This window comes from Dendrobates tinctorius, unplaced genomic scaffold, assembly GCF_039654945.1.
Source record: "Dendrobates tinctorius isolate UK_male_01 unplaced genomic scaffold, ASM3965494v1 ptg000396l, whole genome shotgun sequence".
NCBI lineage: Eukaryota > Metazoa > Chordata > Amphibia > Anura > Dendrobatidae > Dendrobates > Dendrobates tinctorius.
Window position 1 is genome coordinate 2,434,188 of NW_027362062.1, and position 18,731 is coordinate 2,452,918.

General features: G+C 48.0%; 1 protein-coding gene across 4 annotated transcripts in view; it reads right to left on the reverse strand.

Annotated features, from left to right (window-relative positions):
- Positions 1–18,731, reverse strand: part of SLC1A7 (solute carrier family 1 member 7) — a 119,354-nt gene that overhangs the window by 33,729 nt on the left and 66,894 nt on the right. For 3 of the 4 annotated variants that reach the window (XM_073563717.1, XM_073563716.1, XM_073563720.1), the window contains one exon: positions 522–737. In XM_073563717.1, the coding sequence (XP_073419818.1) occupies positions 522–737 (216 nt within the window). Of the gene's footprint in view, positions 1–521; positions 738–933; positions 1,053–18,731 lie in introns of those variants that run through there. The other variant, XM_073563718.1, reaches the window with a different exon arrangement.

Genomic DNA, 18,731 nt, shown 5'->3' on the forward strand with positions numbered 1-18,731 from the left:
AAAAAAAAAAAGAGTTAATCATTGCAAAGACTCATTCACATGTCCAACGTTTCCTCGCACGAGAAAGACGGACCGATTATTCTGATAAGAGCGTGGTCTGAGAGTCATCCACTATTCTCGTACATGGAGAAAAAAAAGGAGTTTCTCTACCTTCTCCATTCTGACAGTCTGAAAATCGGACCGAGCTGTGATGTCATCCAAGTGTGGTCTGACTTTTTTCACGGGCCCATTGTGATTTTGATCTGACGCTCACATGAAAATCGGACATTATTCCGATATTCTCTTAGAACCGTTCGGAAGAAAAAAGTTGGACATGTGAATGGCACCATAGAATATCATAGGTACCAGTGGCATTGGGAAAACTGCAGGTATCTCTCGTACATGTGAACCAGCCATTAGTATTCATTAGAGAATCCTTACTCTTTAAATAACTGCCGGTCATAAGCGACTCCCTCATACACATGTACAGTAGGTTCAGCTGATCGTGCATGTGTTAACTCAGCCATGGGCAGTGCAGTTACCGAATGAGGTCCAGGAGAGCGTCCGCCGAGCTCATCACCGGCTTCCCGCTGTGTTCTGTGTTCTCCTTCTGGGCAGCACCTCCAGGGTGGATGATGGATACCATGATGATTCCCACAATCACCGCCACAAAGGTGGTCCACAAGTAGTAGGCAATGGTGATTATACCCAAGCGGCTGGATGTCTTCGCATCAAGAGCAGCCAACCCAGACATCAAGCTAATAATGGATAAAAGAGAAAACAATTTATATGAGTATCTAATACATCAGTGTTACAATTAATTTAAAATAATTGATTGCAAATATCTGTTCAATTGTACTTGGCATAAAAGTACTGATTGTGCTCAACGGTTTATCATTAGTATACGACAGCTAACACCAATGGCACCAGGTATTTGCGTCCTCTGTTTTATACCTAGTTTAAAAACATAAATTTGTTCATGTTACTGTGAGCAGGCTGTTTGACACTACTCTGTTGATGCATATGGCAGAAGATAATCCTCTATGATATGCATCAACAGAGCGTTATTTGTAGTTTCACAGGAAACAAACACAGCCAGCTGTGCATTGACTACTAATTATAAGCTCCGATGTGAAGGAGTGCAGGAGAGTTGAGCTTTGAAAGAATGGTAACTCGGCATGCACTTCTAATGTCATCATCCCAGAACTTTTGAGGCCGGGTCAGGCTGCTGCACACTGCCTGAAGGCTTATTCGCACATCAGTATTTGGTCAGTATTTTGCATCAGTGTTTGTATGCCAAAGCCAGGAATGGAACTTATCGAGAAAAAATATAATTGAAAGACTGACTCCTGTTCTTTGTTTTGGAGACACTCCTGGTTTTGGCGTGCAAATACTGATCAAAAATACTGATGTGTGAAAGAGGCATGAGTATCAGTACCAGTGCATGTTCCAGGAATCTAGACAGCCTGAACACTGGGCTCTGCTGCGTCTAGGTGCCAGACTATCTACTCAGTTTCTAATGAGTTCTATCCACAATCCAGCTCTACTACCAACTCAGCTCTGCTGTTCCTGGTGCTGACCACACACTTAACTTTGCTGCATACTCGTTTCTGCTGTTTCAAGTAGTTATCTGCACACGCCAAAATTTGTAGTTGTTCTCAAGATATTAACCCTTTTTTTATTTACAGCTCATTGCCTAGAAGACTGTCCACTGCTGCTGTCTAGCTTTCCATCACTGCGCCCGGCCGGGATGAAGAGATATCAGTGTGCCCCAGTGATCCCAGAAAATGTTTTTTTTTTTTTTTTGTTAAAGGTTTAATAAATTATTATTTCCAAGCACATTATAGCTATCCATTTTTGGGACAAGACTTGCTTTTCAGGCTCAGAGAACTGAGAAAACTGGCAGAACGTTCAGAGCTTGACCTGTGAACTTCGGACTTCGGTCATGTTTTCTCAGTCTTTGCACCTGTCTCCGTACAATACATTGTTGTGTTTTAGCTTTTGGATATGGAAAAAAAAACTCAAGTCCAAAAAGCCATCTGGACGGGGAACAGAAAACATGTGGATTATTGAAGAAGCTGTCTGGGACGCTTAGAGTGATCACACAGACACTAATCTCAGCCACCTACATCCTACACTATGGATGACCCCAAGGAGCAACATGATGCAGATTTCACAACATATGTTCACCGAGGAGCATGCAGCACATCTCCCATCCTGTGTGACGTCTTGGAAAACCTTTTGACATTTCACACTGACCATGACCTTACAGCAGTGATGGCCGACCTACAGCATTATGGGGGCCTCAGATGTAGCCCAGGAAACATGCTCAGTTATTTCCATGTGTCTAGGTGGCTATAATCAGAAAAGATCATGCATGTGGGAGTTGAGGATTGGGGACCCTTTCTACGAGGGACCTTTACCTATGGAAGCCTCGGGTGAGGGCTTTGTTATATAGCTAGCTCCAACCACAGCATTTTAGGCTATGTGCCCATGTAGCGTTTTTTAAACGTTCAGGAAACGGGCTCTCCTTCCCAGAAAACGTGCGTTTTTGCGCAAAAAAAAAAACCGCGCGTTTTTTCCCGCCCATCTTATGGACTATAGGAAATAGCCAAAAACGCGGACCTAAGTGGAAATTAATGAACATGCTGCGTTTTTTACCGCTAAGCATTTCCTTAGCGGTAAAAAACGCATCCATTGGCGCAAAAAGGCCAAAATGCATTTAAATGAATGGGATGCTTCTTTTAAGCGTTTTTGATGCGGTTTGACCCCAAAAAACGCATCAAAAACTCTTAAAAAAACGCTACGTGGGCACACAGCCTTAATGTCCTAGATGTTGATGTCAATCATCACAGTAGCATTTAAGAAAATGGAAGTTGGGTGGGAGGCATGAGTTTAGGACGTCTATGTCCCCACCCACCTGCAAAGCAATTGTGGGGTGCATGGTAGCAAAAAAAAAGGCCCTGATATGTCTGCCATTATTTGTACACCTGTGAAATTCATCCCATGGCTGACCTTCATTGGAGATAAGCTATTAAAATAAAATCTGTAATATTGCAGTACTGATGCATGTTTGCATGTTCAAGTTCCCTAGGAGGACTATCTTCCAAGGACCTTCATAAGTCTGGAGCCATCACTGGCCCTGATGGGAGCACATTTGGGGTTCACATTTTTACACTGGAGGTTGAGCTACTAGATTAATAAAGTGTAAAAAGCTCAGTCCTTAAATCCACATACACAAAAACGGAACGTAAAATCTAAGCAAACAAGCTTGTCTCTTCGATCACATGCAAACAAACCATCTCAACCATTGTCCCCCAGTTCAGCCCTCCGGGACTTTATTTCTATGGTCGTATATAATCCAAAAATGTAGGCGCTAAACCTGCTCAAAATCCCTTTCCATGAGATATGAATTCCTCCTTTCTAGGGATGAGCGCGTATACTCGTTGCTCTCGGGTTTTCCCGAGCATGCTCGGGTGTCCTCTGAGTATTTTAGTGTGCTCGGTGATTTAGTTTTCGTCTTGTTATCTGCAAGATTTGCGACTTGCAGACAGGCTGAATACATGTGGGAATTCCCTAACAAACAGGCATTCCGCACATGTATTCAGCCTGTCTGCAAGTCGCAAATCATGCAGCTGAGACGATGAAAACGAAATCTCCGAGCACGTCAAAATACTCAGAGAACACCCGAGCATGCTCGGGAAAACCCGAGAGCGAGTATACTCGCTCATCACTACTCCTTTCCAATACAGGATATGATAAATATTGCATTCCGCCCTATGAGACCAGAACAGATCTTTCTTCTCATTCCCTCCCGATGGATCTTGCTCGCTGACTTCTAGCTATTTCCTACGTACGGCGGGCGCCTGACACCAGATGGACAGGTGATGCTCCCTAATCCGGCTCACTTGTACTGTATGCATCTTGTTTGTATGGATTTGTTTTCATGTTCTTGACATGTCACGTAACTGGGTGCCGGCAAATGGACATTGAATTAGCAACTAGGTAATGCAGCCATTCGTGCTGTTTTGGTTCATTAAAGGTCATAAAAGAACATAAAAAAAATAATGCAAGAACCTGTTTCCTAATTGCAAGAAATTAGTGCTGTAGCTGCGGGGGGTGCAGAGGTAGTAATCGTAAAAGACACCAGAAGAGACGTTTTATGGATTTGGCATTGAAACCCAAATTCTTAAAGTTACACATCTGCACTGAATGATCTCAGTAAAAAAATGAATCATTAAAGGGAACCTGTCATCTGATTAATGAATCAGTCTGGCAGCAGCATGAATCTTGCTGCTAGGTATATTTTACTGTGGAACACTGCGGCTTTTCAGAGAAAACATGCTTTGAGCATTACGTGTCTGGCCTGACTAGTCTGAGGCTGATCCAGGCTCGGACTGGCCCACAGGAAAACAGTGGAATCCTCCGATAGGCCGCCCCTGTTAAAGAGTTGAAATAAGAAGTGCTATTACATTTGATTCACAATTTGTACAAAAAGGTATAATCTAACCCTTCATTAAACAAGCTAGCCGCATTAAAATTACATAGAAGCTAAAGTAAATTTGAGTACTAGGGTCAAATTATTTTTGCTGAACAGTGTGGCCCCGAGAATCAATGTTACTGGTGGGCCTTTGCCAACCCAGTCCGACCCCTTGTGGATTCTCTCTACCTTGCTACCCTAGACTGACAGGTCTCTCCCTTTGTGTATGCATGTGTCATAATACACTGTAAAATCAACAAATGTGAATATCTCAGTAATGGAGCGACTCAGCAAAAAAAAAAGCAGATGAATTAGGGGAGCGCAGGTTATTTTAAAAGGTACGGTATTTAACTCAATTTTTTGAGCAAGTGACAGGTCCTCTTTAATAAAAAGTGATTTGCTAAGTTAAATAACTTTCAATACTGGTTGGATAAGACCCTAAAAAATATAAATACATTTAATAGTAATTTTAATAAAATAAATTTTAATAAAAGAAAATAGTATTATACATGACATGGAAGGTAGGGACCCAGATAAAGATTGTGCATTTACTGCAGGGGTTTCACAACACAATTCAGCATCCAGTGCCGAATTATAAGTACCATATAGTATTGTACCTATATAGCAGATCACACTGCAAAAATGATGGAGTGCACAGTTAATAGACTGCCGTGCCACAAAATTCTAAATAAATACCACCACAAGGTGCTCAAGTAACTCAGACATACAATTAGACTCATGAGCGCTCACTATTTTGTTGACCCCATAAAATCTCCATGTAGAATCAGGAATTTCTGATTTTCATAGTAAGCATATGAGCCTCATCAGGTCTGAGGAATGGATTTAATAATGTATGCAGTCTGTTCGTTTGGAATCTGTGGATAGATTTGCTTTAACTGATCAGTGCTGTTTCAACATTTGCATAACCCAATAATATAAGCAAATATAAGAAAACATTTATGTTCAGCATGTTTATATTGTAACATGCTTCTTTCTTTACATGTGAGCTACATCTCCTCGCTCCTGCTTCCTGAACTGATTATTTCACTCTCAGGAATGCTGCTAAAATCCTTCTTGCTCAAAGCAAGACGGATTGCTAGCTCACTATCTGACTGAGGGATCAGGTTACACTGCCTGTTAAAATTCATAAAGAGGGAGGAGCTGAATAATAGAGACAGAGAAATTGTGCTGCTACTTTCCAGTAACTGTTTTATCTCACCCTAGACCTGGATTTACAGCTACACTGCTCAGTACTGCTTTATAACGAACTACATGCTGATGATGAAGTGCCACAGAGACAGAGGAGCCGAAATCCCTGATGTCTGTGTGTGTTGTGCATGGCCAGGGTCACACTTGTGAGCGCAATGCGAAAAACTTGAAAACTTGCGCTAGTCTCTCGCCTCAATACCCGGCACTGCCGCCGGCGGTTCGGACCGGAGCGTTCATCTGCATAGAAAGACATGCAGCCGCACACTCCGGTCCCGAGAGCCGGTGGCAATGCCGGGTATTGAAGCGAGAGACTCGTGCAAGTTTTTCGCATTGCACTCACAAGTGTGACCCCGACCTAAGAGAGACATTCTAGCAACAAGCTTCCATCCACTCGCTCAAAGGTAACCGGAAATTAGAGATTAGAGGAGAGGAAAAAAAAAAAAAAAAAAAATGGTGAAAAACGCAGCATACAAGTCATATAATGGCCAGAAATAATGTGATTCATAATGTACACAATTTTTTTTCCTGAAAAGTCACCTGAAATAAGGGGGTATATTTTAACTAATAGGTAGACTCTGATAGGTTTTGCAGGCAAGCTAGACAGGCAAAAAAAATTACTAGCAAAAGTGTACACAATCTTTAAATATGTTGCTGGAAAGAATTCTCTTCCACATACAGTATATGCTGCACTGATTTGTCTTCCTATGGTTTTCTGGAAATCTAGTTACTAATGAGTTATATTATGGAGAAACATTGCAACAATTACAGCATCCTGATTGCAGTAGAAGCAAAAGGAAATACACAACGTGGAGAGTTCTCTACTAAAGCTCCGAGAATAAACAGACACACTAGTGTTACTATTTGCTTAAAGGGAACTAGTCAGCAAGTTTTTGCCATTTCATTTGATAACAGCATAGTATAGGGCAAGAGAGCCTGATTCCAGGGATGGGTCACTTACAAGGCTGTGTGGTCTACTTTCAAACAATCAGTGTTTTATCAGCAGGAGATAATCACTAGGTCTCACATACAGCCTAATCTGTGTAAACACGCCCCCACCACTGATTGGCAGCTTGCACAGAAAGCTGCCAATCAGGAGTGTGGGCGGGGTTATACACAACTCAGCATTCCGATCATTGTGACATCTACAACAGAAAAAACAAGAATTCAATCAAAACTGGAGCAAGCAGCGCAGTAAGTGACACATCGCTGGAATCACAGTCACTTCCCCTATATCAAGCTGCTGTCGGATTACATAGAAAAAAACCTGCTGACTGATTCCTTTTAACAAGCAACTATTATTGTTGTCCAACATCCATACTCTCAATTTATCGGATTGGAGTATGGATTCTGATCACAAGGTTTAGTAGTTGTGGCCAAAAAGTCCAAACAACTCAAATTCATTTTACATAGCTAGAAGTATATTTAAACTTTGGTAAAACCTTGAAGGTAGAACTTTCAATATAGAAAAAAAAAAAAAAAAAAAAAAGGAGGTGGTCAGAGACCCTTTAGGTCAATCTGATTTCTAAATTCAGTAATGCAAATTTTGGCAACTGAACCTCCGCTAAAAGCAAACAGAAATCGGAAATGTAAAAAAAAAAAAAAAAAAAAAAAGCAATGAACATATTTTAGGCTACTAATTTAAAGCAGATATCACGAGGGAGGTCAGGATATTTACTGTACTTACATTCCTTCACAAATAAACATTGTGGCATTTACTCCTAATAAATAATTTCAACTCCCGACTAAAAAATTTTTTTTTCTATATTTTCAAAGTTATTTTAGCAAATTACAACCCTATGTTGTTTGAAAGGGTTTTCCAAGATTTTTCAAAGGTTGGACCATGAATGTTTTGCTCCAGGACACCCTATAGATCCTGCAGTGCTTATGATCGTCCTTCATTTAGGATGACGTTTGCAAGTACGGAATGTGACTGCTGAAACTGTCACATTTTAAGCTGCCCATCACAAGTCCAAAATGATGCTCTCCTTGGCCTTTACTGATCTCTACAGGTCTCCTCCTGGATAATCAGAACAGACGAAGTAAGAATAACAATATGTGACGAAGTGTCAGCTTACGCTGAGTCGTTCTTCTTAGAAAGAGTGGACCCTCTGGGCCGTGGCACCCACCCACCTAGGGCGAGCTGACCTAGTGAGAACCACCCCCTATACAGGGAGGGTCAGGGGCAAGACCAAGGGGGTGAGCCACCACGGCTGCTGGACCAGATGGTCGGCTCAGGGAAACAAGACAAGGCGAGTCATTAATTCAAAGGAACTTCATTAAGGAAGACTTCAGGTACAACAGGTGCAAAACGTGAACACAGAACATAAGACAAGATGCGTGCAAGAGCACACCGAGGTCCAAGACTTGTGGAACTCTTCAGGGTGCAACAGCAAACGTGAACACACAGTTCATGAAACAGGGTGCGTGCAATGGCACGCCGAGGTCCAGGCATGAAACGTGCAGATGGTACACGGACATCGGACTCCGGACAACAGTCCACGATCAACCAGGGCATCAGGGTCTGTAGCTCAGAGGGTGATCGGCAGGATCCAGACATCAGAAGCTAGCCAGGGTTCCATGCAAGGAAACAAGAGAGTTAGTGACATGGTGCGTGTCAACGGACACGCCAGGATCAGGTTCACAGGACAGAGACCTGCGCATACCAAGGGGCATGCCAGGGACAGGTCAGTACGGTGGCATCGGAATCCAAATGCTGGCATCGACCGACAGGGTCCAGGTATCTGGCTACGGACATCAGCTCCGGACATCAGGCCGCAGTCATCTAGGTCCGGACCTCTGGCAGCGGTCGGCTGGTTATGGAATCCGACAGGCAAACTAGGATACAGAAAGGAGAAAAAAGGAGACAAAGGCTTTGTGCAAGAGTAGCACGAAAAGGCACAGTGCGAGAACCAGCGTGAGTGCAAGGGAGCACAGAGACCACGGCTGGGAGCACCGGTAGGTGGCACTGACGATGGCAGTTGCAAGCGGGCACGACTAGAGGCGGCACCGCTGCAGGGCCACGCAGCCAGACACTATAGCACTGGACAGGGCACTGCTGGGGCACACAGGTGAGCACGGCTAGAGGCGGCACGGCTGCAGCACACCAGGTAGGCACAGGCGACCAGGCACGTGCACAGAGGCACGGAGCCACAAGGCAGGGCTAGGCAAAGGCACAGGACAGACGCGTCCAGACAGTACGGCAAAGCCTGGTGCGAAAAGTGCAAGGGCGCACGAAACATCAGGGACAATACAAAGAACGAGGCAGAGACCTGCGCATGCAAAGAGCATGCCAGGGACAGGGACAGTCTAGCATAGCGTAGGCCGAAGCCCAGAGTCGGGCCAAGGAAGGACCTTGGGACTAGACAGAGCACAGAGCGAGGCCTGCACGTGTAGAGACACGCCAGGGACAGGGTACACAGGCGAGGCAGAGTCCTGCGCGTGCAGAGAGGCACGCCAGGGAAAGGCGAGGCAGAGTCCTGCGCGTGCAGAGAGGCGTGCCAGGGACAGGCGAGGCAGAGTCCTGCGCGTGCAGAGAGGCACGCCAGGGACAGGCGAGGCAGAGTCCTGCGCGTGCAGAGAGGCACGCCAGGGACAGGCAAGGCAGAGTCCTGCGCGTGCAGAGAGGCACGCCAGGGACAGGCGAGGCAGAGTCCTGCACGTGCAGAGAGGCACGCCAGGGACAGGCGAGGCAGAGTCCTGCGCGTGCAGAGAGGCACGCCAGGGACAGGCGAGGCAGAGTCCTGCGCGTGCAGAGAGGCACGCCAGGGACAGAGACTGAGGCAGGGTACCTGAAGCCACAAAGCAGAGCGAGACATGAAACAAGGAACAGAATCAGAGCAAACAAGGACTACAAGGCAAAGCAAGGCAAAGCTGGGCAAAGACAAAACATGGCACGAAGGACAACACTAGACAAGGCACGAGACAAGAGGCAGAATACGAGCACAGAGCATGTGCAGAGATGCACGACAGAGCAGAGTGCAAGGGCACAGAATAGAGGGCGCGCCCCACAGACCAAGCAGCCATGCAGGGACAATACTCAGGCCCTGAGCATAGGAAGGGGCGGCCTGATATAGGGCATAGCACCTCCTCTTCCAGGTCAGGACCAGGGGAGAACTTCCGGGTTCAGAGCCACAGGATAACAGAGCACAGTCACATGATCAGAGTTCCAGACATGACGAGAAGACTGCAGATCCAGTGCTGAAACCTAGACAGGTCACATGATCAGAGTTCCAGACATGACGAGATGATTGCCAAACCAGACAGTGCAGGATCCTAGGAAAGGTCACATGATCAGCGTTTCAGACATGACGAGATGATTGCCGAACCAGACAGTGCAGGATCTTTAGGAAATGTCACATGATCAGCGTTTCAGACATGACGAGATGATTGCAGAACCAGACAGTGCAGGATCCAGGCAGGAACACATGATCAGGAATCCTAGACATGACGAGAAGATCACAGAAGGCAGAGCAGAAACGCAGGCATCCTGCAGCTCAGACATGAGGTGAGTGTGCACACCGCTCTAGTGAACATGCAGGACAGCAGACAAGATATGCACATGCACATCGCTCCAGGAGTTCTTGAGACAAAACAGACATGGCGGACATGACAATATAGGTGAGTTAGGTGCTGTCTCCTCGGACATAAGCTGGATTTGTCACCCTATGCCTTTCTCAAGTGTCAAAAGGGACCATATGCAAATTGCCTCTTCAGAGTACTTGAACTCTATAGCGCCACTTCCTGGAAGTAGCAATTCTACAAGTCACTCTCGACCCTTTAACAGGCTGTAGGGATGTGACTCGCTCAGGTGCAGCAGGAGACAATCATGAGGCAGGTTCTTCCCAAAGTTCATGAGGTTTATTTGCTCCATAAACCATAACTCAGCATATCACCAAAATAGCCTCTAGCTTAGGCACAAAAGAACATAAACGTCCGTGGCTTCAGACTCGGACCGAGAGTCTCAGCACATGCTGGGAGGTGTAGTCCTCCCCATATACAACTAATATACACCGGCCAGGGCAATGTCCAGAGCAGCGCTCTATCTGCAGCCGCAGACACAGGAAGGCTTCTCCTTCCTTGGAACACAGACCACTCTCTGTAGTGTCCCACCTGGACACAGGGAAGTCTGTCCACACTCTGACAGATTCCCTCCACACTCTCTCACATGTGCCAAACACCTCAATTACATAGCCCTGTAACCACACCCACAGGTGATCACATGACTATGACATCACTAAACGTTGTATAGACACACACAGGCTTCCCTGACACAGTGTAACAAAGATCAGCAGTACCTCTGCTGATCAATACACCCTGGAGCCTGCATCCCAAGGCCACCCACCTTGAGACCCATAATGGTCATTTAGGACCCTGCTCCTGTTACCACACTGAATGTGCCTGTACACCCGTCCTGGGACACCCACGCAGCGCCCCCTAGCTGACATAGTGGTAACTACACCACATACCTCCCCCCTCTGTTCAAACTTGTGGGGTTGAACACATGACATCACCCAGGGATCTTGAGACCTGGCACCCATGTCACCTTGCCCTACCAGTCGGGAGGACCATCTCCGTCTGTTTCGGTAGTCATACTGCATATTTACGTTAGGCCTCCCCTGCCCCCAGCGGTCAGTATCTCGGCCTTGGGCCTTCCCGTCAACGTCCGTCAGTGTGACCAGACACTCTTTAGTCTCCGCCTGTCTGCAGTGTGCTCCATCACGCGACCTTTCTCTCACTGACTGGCTCTCCCAGTTCGCACGGTCATGAGTCCCACGTCCAGCTGGGCCAACTGGCTGGTCTGAGTCTGACCCTCTGTCACTATGTCCACCACCGGGTCTCGTGCCTATGTTACTACGATTAGAACGGCCACTTGCGGACTCTCGACGTTCTTGCCTTCGACTACCTGTCCTTTCATTCCTTGGAGGATCCCTTCGGGTCCTTACACCTTGGGTTGGAGGGGGACGCCACCTGACGTTCTCTATCTGCTCATTCATCTGCAGTCGATCCTGTCTTAGCTGCTCAATCTCCTTCAGGTACGCTACCCGATATTCCAGGAGCATGCGAAGCGTCTCAATGCTTTCCACCGAACCAACCACAATGACAGGAACCATGTCATCTTCAACAGCGACTTGGATTTCACCAGCAGGTGGGATCCTCACTCTCTTCACACTGGATCGATTCACCATCTCCTGCATCACCTTTCCAAGTCTGCCAATGACTTTCCCTACCAGATTTCTGGGTACCGGAATTAAGTCTTCCACAAAGCCCAGCCGACTTTGAGCTTCCCTTGCAAGCTCCAGACGTCGAGCGGCTTTCCTATTACGCTCCACGAGCATCTGTTTCGTGTGGAGACATTGTAGGTGCATCTCCTTCAGGACAGCCACCCTTCTCTCTGTCTTCCGTTTCTGCCAGTATCACCAACTGGTCTGTTTCTGGTGCCCAGCTCACACTATAGGCCTTTACTGCCTTTTTAAAGGTCTCATGCACACCTTCGCTGGCACACGCTTCTCGCACGTCTTCGGGTACCTCCATCACACACTTGAAGGTCATGGACTTGCTCTCATCCTGGACAGATGGCTCTGGGTTCCCCACGGACACTTCCCTCAAGGTATCTGCCAAGACCGGGTGACTGTCTTGTGCAGCTCTTGGCTCACCATCTTCCTGAGATTTACAGTCTTCAGGACCCTTTTCCAAGATGGGCTTTGGCAGTTCTGCCTTGCCATCAGTCGGGCAAGGCCGCTGTACGTCTTCGCCCCTCCACTTCTCCTGCAGAAGACCTTTTACTACTCCACTGAGTTCTTGCAGAACTTTATCTCGCTCCTCTGCCAGGTAGCGACGCTCATCCTCTCTCCTGAGAATCTCCTGTTGATGCTTCTCTTGGGCCTCTCTGAGCACCTCCATATCTTCCAACAGGGTCTTGTTCATGGTTTTACACGCTGACAGGTGACCTCTGAGCTCAGAGACTTCCTTCTCCAGCTCATCCACTCTGTGCTCAGCTGCTTGCCTTAGGACTCTTTCCCGTTCGACATGTTCTGTTACAGTCTCCTTTATAAGCTGTATCTCACGATCTTGTTCTCTTTTGGCCAGCACGTGTCTCACTACTACCTCTTTAATTATATCATCAAAGGGTACCACTGGGTCAGTCACACCAGTCGAGTGAACCCTCCAGTTACCGTCCAGCACCAATGTGTCTAGTCCAGTAGTCTCATCTCCCAGCCCACCATCTGTCTTATCACGAGACGTCAGGTCCGTCAGTTGGGCAGATGTACTTCTTCCTCTGGTCAGTTCTACCTCTGACCTGTCCATGTCAGGAGCCGTCACTGTTTCAGTGTCTGCTTGCCCCACAGTCGAAGCATCTCCATCGTCAGACCAAACGTCATCAAACAAAAGAAAGTCCCGGCCCCTCTCCCAGGCATAGACTAAGTCCCGTGGTATTCCTCTACCTTGGCACTCACCACCTTTGGTCCCCTCAAACACTACTGTGTCTACTGCGTAGTTCACCGTGACCCCGTGTTTACAGCGAACCCTGACGTTTTTCTCGGTCAGAGAGAAAACGAGAGGCGTTCCTGTCAGAGTCACCTGACTCTGAGTCCAGCCGACCAAAGGCTCCTTCCCGGTGCAGCATCACTGTACACATCTGTGGCCCGTCATTACTACCCGGAAAGGATATTCCACATTCTGAAAAAGACCTGCACATACACTGCGGTACTCCAGACATATCTACTGAGTCACCCAGTGCTGTCACTTCTTCACACTTGGCCACTTTCTGGACCACCACCCCACTTTGGGTTGCCACTCCAATTTGGGTCACCGCCCCCTTTTGGGACCCCACCCCTTTTTGGGTTACCACTCCAATTTGGGTCACCGCCCCCTTTTGTGACTCCACCCCTTTTTGGGTTACCACTCCAATTTGTGTCACCGCCCCTTTTTGGGACTCCACCCCTTTTTTGGTTACCACTCCCTTTTGGGTCACCGCCCCCTTTTGGGATTTCCCCATGTCCGTTCTGCAGAACTTCTTATGCCACAGTTCACACAGTACAGTTTGTCTTTTAACGATACCACACAAGTCTTTGTTGGCACCACCACAGCTCCTGCTGTCACTGATCACCGGCACCTCCGGCTGCTGTTCACACACATACACAGCGGCTGGTGTCACTGCAGCTCCTGCTGCGCAGTCTTCGTGGACCCACCGATCCACCAGAAGCCGCTTGTCCCCTTCTTAACCCCGCCGGGTTACCGGAAACCGCTTGTAACCCCTTAATAGTTGTGTAAAGCCACAACTACTGTATCCGCTTAGTTACACTCCATAAAGCTGCAGCAGGATGGTGTAGACAGACAGCGTCTGCTACCAATGCTCCCAGGAAAAACACCAGGGCCCTGTGCTGCTAGACCTTCATGACCCCACTGAGCCACAGCAAGCACTTTCAGGTTTTTGCAGAGAAAACGAGGAAAAGGAAAAAAAAAACAACACATGCACAGTCTCTCACATGTCCTGTTCGTGTGCCACTCAGGACGTACCGTCTCCACCTGAGACCGTCCAACACACAGGGCACACCGGGTGCTATTCAGGGAGCCGACCCTCCTCCCAGGGTCTCCCAACACACCAGCCTCACCAGGTCCAGGGGCTCAGCGGGTGCTCTTCAGGACATCCGTCTCCGCCTGAGACTGCCCAACACACGCCTCACCAGGTCCAAGGTCATAGCACGTGCTTCAGGGCTCTTCCCAACACTGACCCTCCAGGACCTTGCTCACTGACCCCTCCAGGAACACAGTCTCTCACTGACCCTGGTCAGTGCAACACAGACTCCTGTCTGTTACCTGTGTCGGCCACACAGGTTCCTGGACGCCTCTTCTCCTCAGAGGTATCCCACAAATTTTAACACAGTCACTTTCTCTGACCTCAGTCAGTATTACGCACGGTTGTCAGACCGTCTGCTCTCCTGGCTCAGAATCTCCAGCGCTGCCACACGTGCTTCTGGGAATCGCTGCCCGCGTTCTCCGCCAATTGTAGGGATGTGACTCGCTCAGGTGCAGCGGGAGACAATCATGAGGCAGGTTCTTCCCAAAGTTCATGAGGTTTATTTGCTCCATAAACCATAACTCAGCATATCACCAAAATAGCCTCTAGCTTAGGCACAAAAGAACATAAACGTCCGTGGCTTCAGACTCGGACCGAGAGTCTCAGCACATGCTGGGAGGTGTAGTCCTCCCCATATACAACTAATATACACCGGCCAGGGCAATGTCCAGAGCAGCGCTCTATCTGCAGCCGCAGACACAGGAAGGCTTCTCCTTCCTTGGAACACAGACCACTCTCTGTAGTGTCCCACCTGGACACAGGGAAGTCTGTCCACACTCTGACAGACTCCCTCCACACTCTCTCACATGTGCCAAACACCTCAATTACATAGCCCTGTAACCACACCCACAGGTGATCACATGACTATGACATCACTAAACGTTGTATAGACACACACAGGCTTCCCTGACACAGTGTAACAGAAAGATCAGCAGTACCTCTGCTGATCAATACACCCTGGAGCCTGCATCCCAAGGCCACCCACCTTGAGACCCAAAATGGTCATTTAGGACCCTGCTCCTGTTACCACACTGAATGTGCCTGTACACCCGTCCTGGGACACCCACGCAGCGCCCCCTAGCTGACATAGTGGTAACTACACCACACAGGCCTTGAAATGTAACACAGGATAAAAGCCAAATCAGATGCTCAATCTGCAGACACGGTGTTTCAGGGTATTGCCCCTCATCAGTGCAAGGTGTGAGAACTGATTTCTCCTTGCGGAGAGTGACATACCGGCTCTGGCATACCAGGGTATGGAGCCTTATTCGCTGTACAATGCTCCTCTGGGAAATTTAATATGCAAAATTGCCACTTCAGAGAGGAAGAGTACTGAACTCTATAGCTACACCCATTGGAAAAAGCAATCCTGCAAGTCACTATCTACCCTTTAACAATCTTTGAAATGTGACTTAGGATAAAAGCCAAATCAGAATCTCAAGTTGTAGACATAGTGTTTCGGGGTATTGCCCCTCGTCACTGCAAAGTATGAGAACTGATTTGGTTAGTTGAGAGGTTCTAGACTAAAGTCTAAGCCTTGAAATGTGACTTAGGATAAAAGCCAAATCAGTCTCAAGCTGCAGACACGGTGTTTCAGGGTATTGTCCCTCATCAGTGCAAAGCATGAGATCTGATTTGGTTAAGTGAGAGGTTCTGGAAGCCTTGAAATGTGACTTACGATAAAAGCCAAATCAGAATCTCGATTTGCAGAGAATATAAGAATTACATTGCTGTTTTTTTATTTGTAGGAGATGCAAGTGTGCTGGTCGGTGTGAAATAAAAGATATCCTGAAAGTCCAGGGTTTAATGAAATAATAGCAGTTTTATTCTCAAAGTATCTATAACTTCATCAGGAAAAACCACATGAAGCCTTCGAGAATAAAACTGCTATCATATCATTAAGCCCTGGCGCTCTAGATATCATTTATTTCATGCTGACCCGTAGCGCAGTACACCTGCAATTCCTACAACTGATCTCTACATCCGACATCCCAAGTTGCGGAGCTGCAGCAGCGGGAGTAATATCTTGTGCCTATAAAGTGTTGGCACCAGGTGAGTGTGGTGCCCCTGAGGGTCCAGTCGCCACAGAGATGCTGCACCTCACCCAGAGGTGTGGTATCCCACAACCATGTAGGATGGAGACACCTGACCATCATTCCATCCCACACACACACGTAGAATAGCAGAGCAACCTTTATGGCCCCTGCTTTGGAACACGATGGGTGTTGGGAGGTGAGCGTAGCGTAGCTGGAGAGAGGGAGAATTGTAGGAAGCAAGATGAGTTCCCTCAGAGGGAGGGAAGGTGAAGGACGTGTTGAGAGCAGCTCCAGTCAGCAGGAGTTGCCGGACTGAATAGCTTGACAGAAAGCTCCCTAAAAGGAAAGTTGGCTCTTCTGAGACACTGTTGGAGCATACTCCCCGTGGGGCTCATCCCACTCTGACGGACGTCACGTGGGGAAGAACCCTGGTTGCAAAAGGTCACGGCCCCTAGCCTAGTAAGCGTACTTCAGGGCGCTACTAGCAAGCCGATAGCTGTGGTGACTTTATGGACCACAGCCCCCTACCACAGTTTTTCCGACTGGAAAGGCAGCTACATAGGATCACAGAAACGGAAGGGTATGTGTTGTCTGACAGGATTCGCAGCTGCTGGCCTGGGACGATAATTCTGAAGTGCTGGAAAGGAAGAAAAGTGGAAAGCAGCATATTGTGTGGAGACAGCCAGGAAAGGTACATACTGACAGGGAGTGCTGGAAGGGAGTACTTCATTTTACCTGTAAGTTGGCTGGACCCCTCACCTGGAGAACACAGCACTGAATTGGGCATCTGTGTGCACCAGACTGAAGGTAAAGCCTTGGAACTACATGCCACTGCATCATCTGTCTCCTTTCAGCGCCTCTCTCCCAGCACTGCTACATCCTCCACTCCACACCACCCAGGGCCGCCATCAGGGCATTACTGCCCTTACTGCTGTATGGGGCCCGGTGAACAGCAGAACAGAAGAGGGCCCGCAAGTTAGGGGCCTCGCTCCTGTGCTTCTAGTCATCGGACCCCAAGTGCTGTATGCTGCAGCGCACACATCAGCAGAGCCGCTACAGTGGCCTACATCAGAGAGCTACAAATGTGGGGCAAGCTGAAGGACCTGTGGTGATATCATCATCACAGGCCTTCACCATTTATCAGCTCCACCCCCCTGATCACATGACGATGACATCACCACAGGTCCTTCAGCTCACACAGCAGCAGCTGCATCTTCGCCGCAGGAGCCCAGCAAGTTAAGAAGAAAGTTTTTATTTTATTATTGAAAGCAGCAATATGTTTCCCCGGCAGAATGGGAGACACACGGGGGGCAAGATGAAGACACATGGTGCAGGACCATGGGGCAGGATGGCTACGATGGAGAGAGATGGGGCAGAATCATGGGACAGATGGGACAGGATGGGGAGATCATATGGGGCAGGATGGGACATCAACATGGAGGCAGAATGGATAATCATGAGGGCAGGATGGGAGAACATATGGCTGAAGTCGACACATGGGGGCCAGGATGGGAGAGACTCATGGTGCAGGATGGAGCCACATGGTGCAGGATGGATACGATGGAGACAGATGGGGCAGAATCATGGGACAGATGGGGAGATCATATGGGGCAGGATGGGACAACACATGGGGGCAGGATGGATAATCATGAGGGTAGGATGGGAGAAAATATGGCTGGAGTCAGGAATGAGACACAAGGGGGCTAGGAAGGTGGGATATTATTAGATAGGGGCTACTTAAGGGATATTATTACTGTAGTGATGTATTTATTTTATTTTTTAAGGATACTGTTTTAAATGGGGAAAGCGGTCCTGTTACTGTGCAGAGCGACACTATGTTGCCTTTTTTCATTTGGTGTAGTTTATAATTTGGGAAAAAATTAAGTAATCTGTGCTCTAGATAACTGTTATTTCCTGGAGAGACGAACCCTGACTGGAAGAAGTGACGGCGGTCTGTGCGGGATGAAAGATGAAAAGCGAAGCTGAAGGACTTCACTTAGAGACTGACACTATACACTCTGTGAGACTTTAGAAGTACTCCTGGAGTGGACCTGCTGGACCGTGGCAACGAACCTCCCACGGGCGAGCAGACCAGGTGGACCACCCCCTATACAGGGAGTGTTAGGGGCAGACCTGCGGGTAACTATCACCACGGCAGCTGGTACCCAGGGAAGGACACAGGAGACACGACAGGAGGCCGGAGAGGCTGGCGGAGGGTCTCCCTAGGACAGGAACACGGATGGCGGACAGGACAGGAACACGGGCAAGTCGGCAGGGACCAGGCACGGGCTGGAGGACACAGTTGGAAGACCAGAACAGGACGGAATGGAGTCCTGGACTTCCGGATCCTAGGAGAGAGAACAGCGGAGATGACGGATAAGATAGGCAAGCTGAAAGCAGGGGTACGCACATTGGGAAGTGGGGCCAGAATCACTAGCAGGGCACAAGA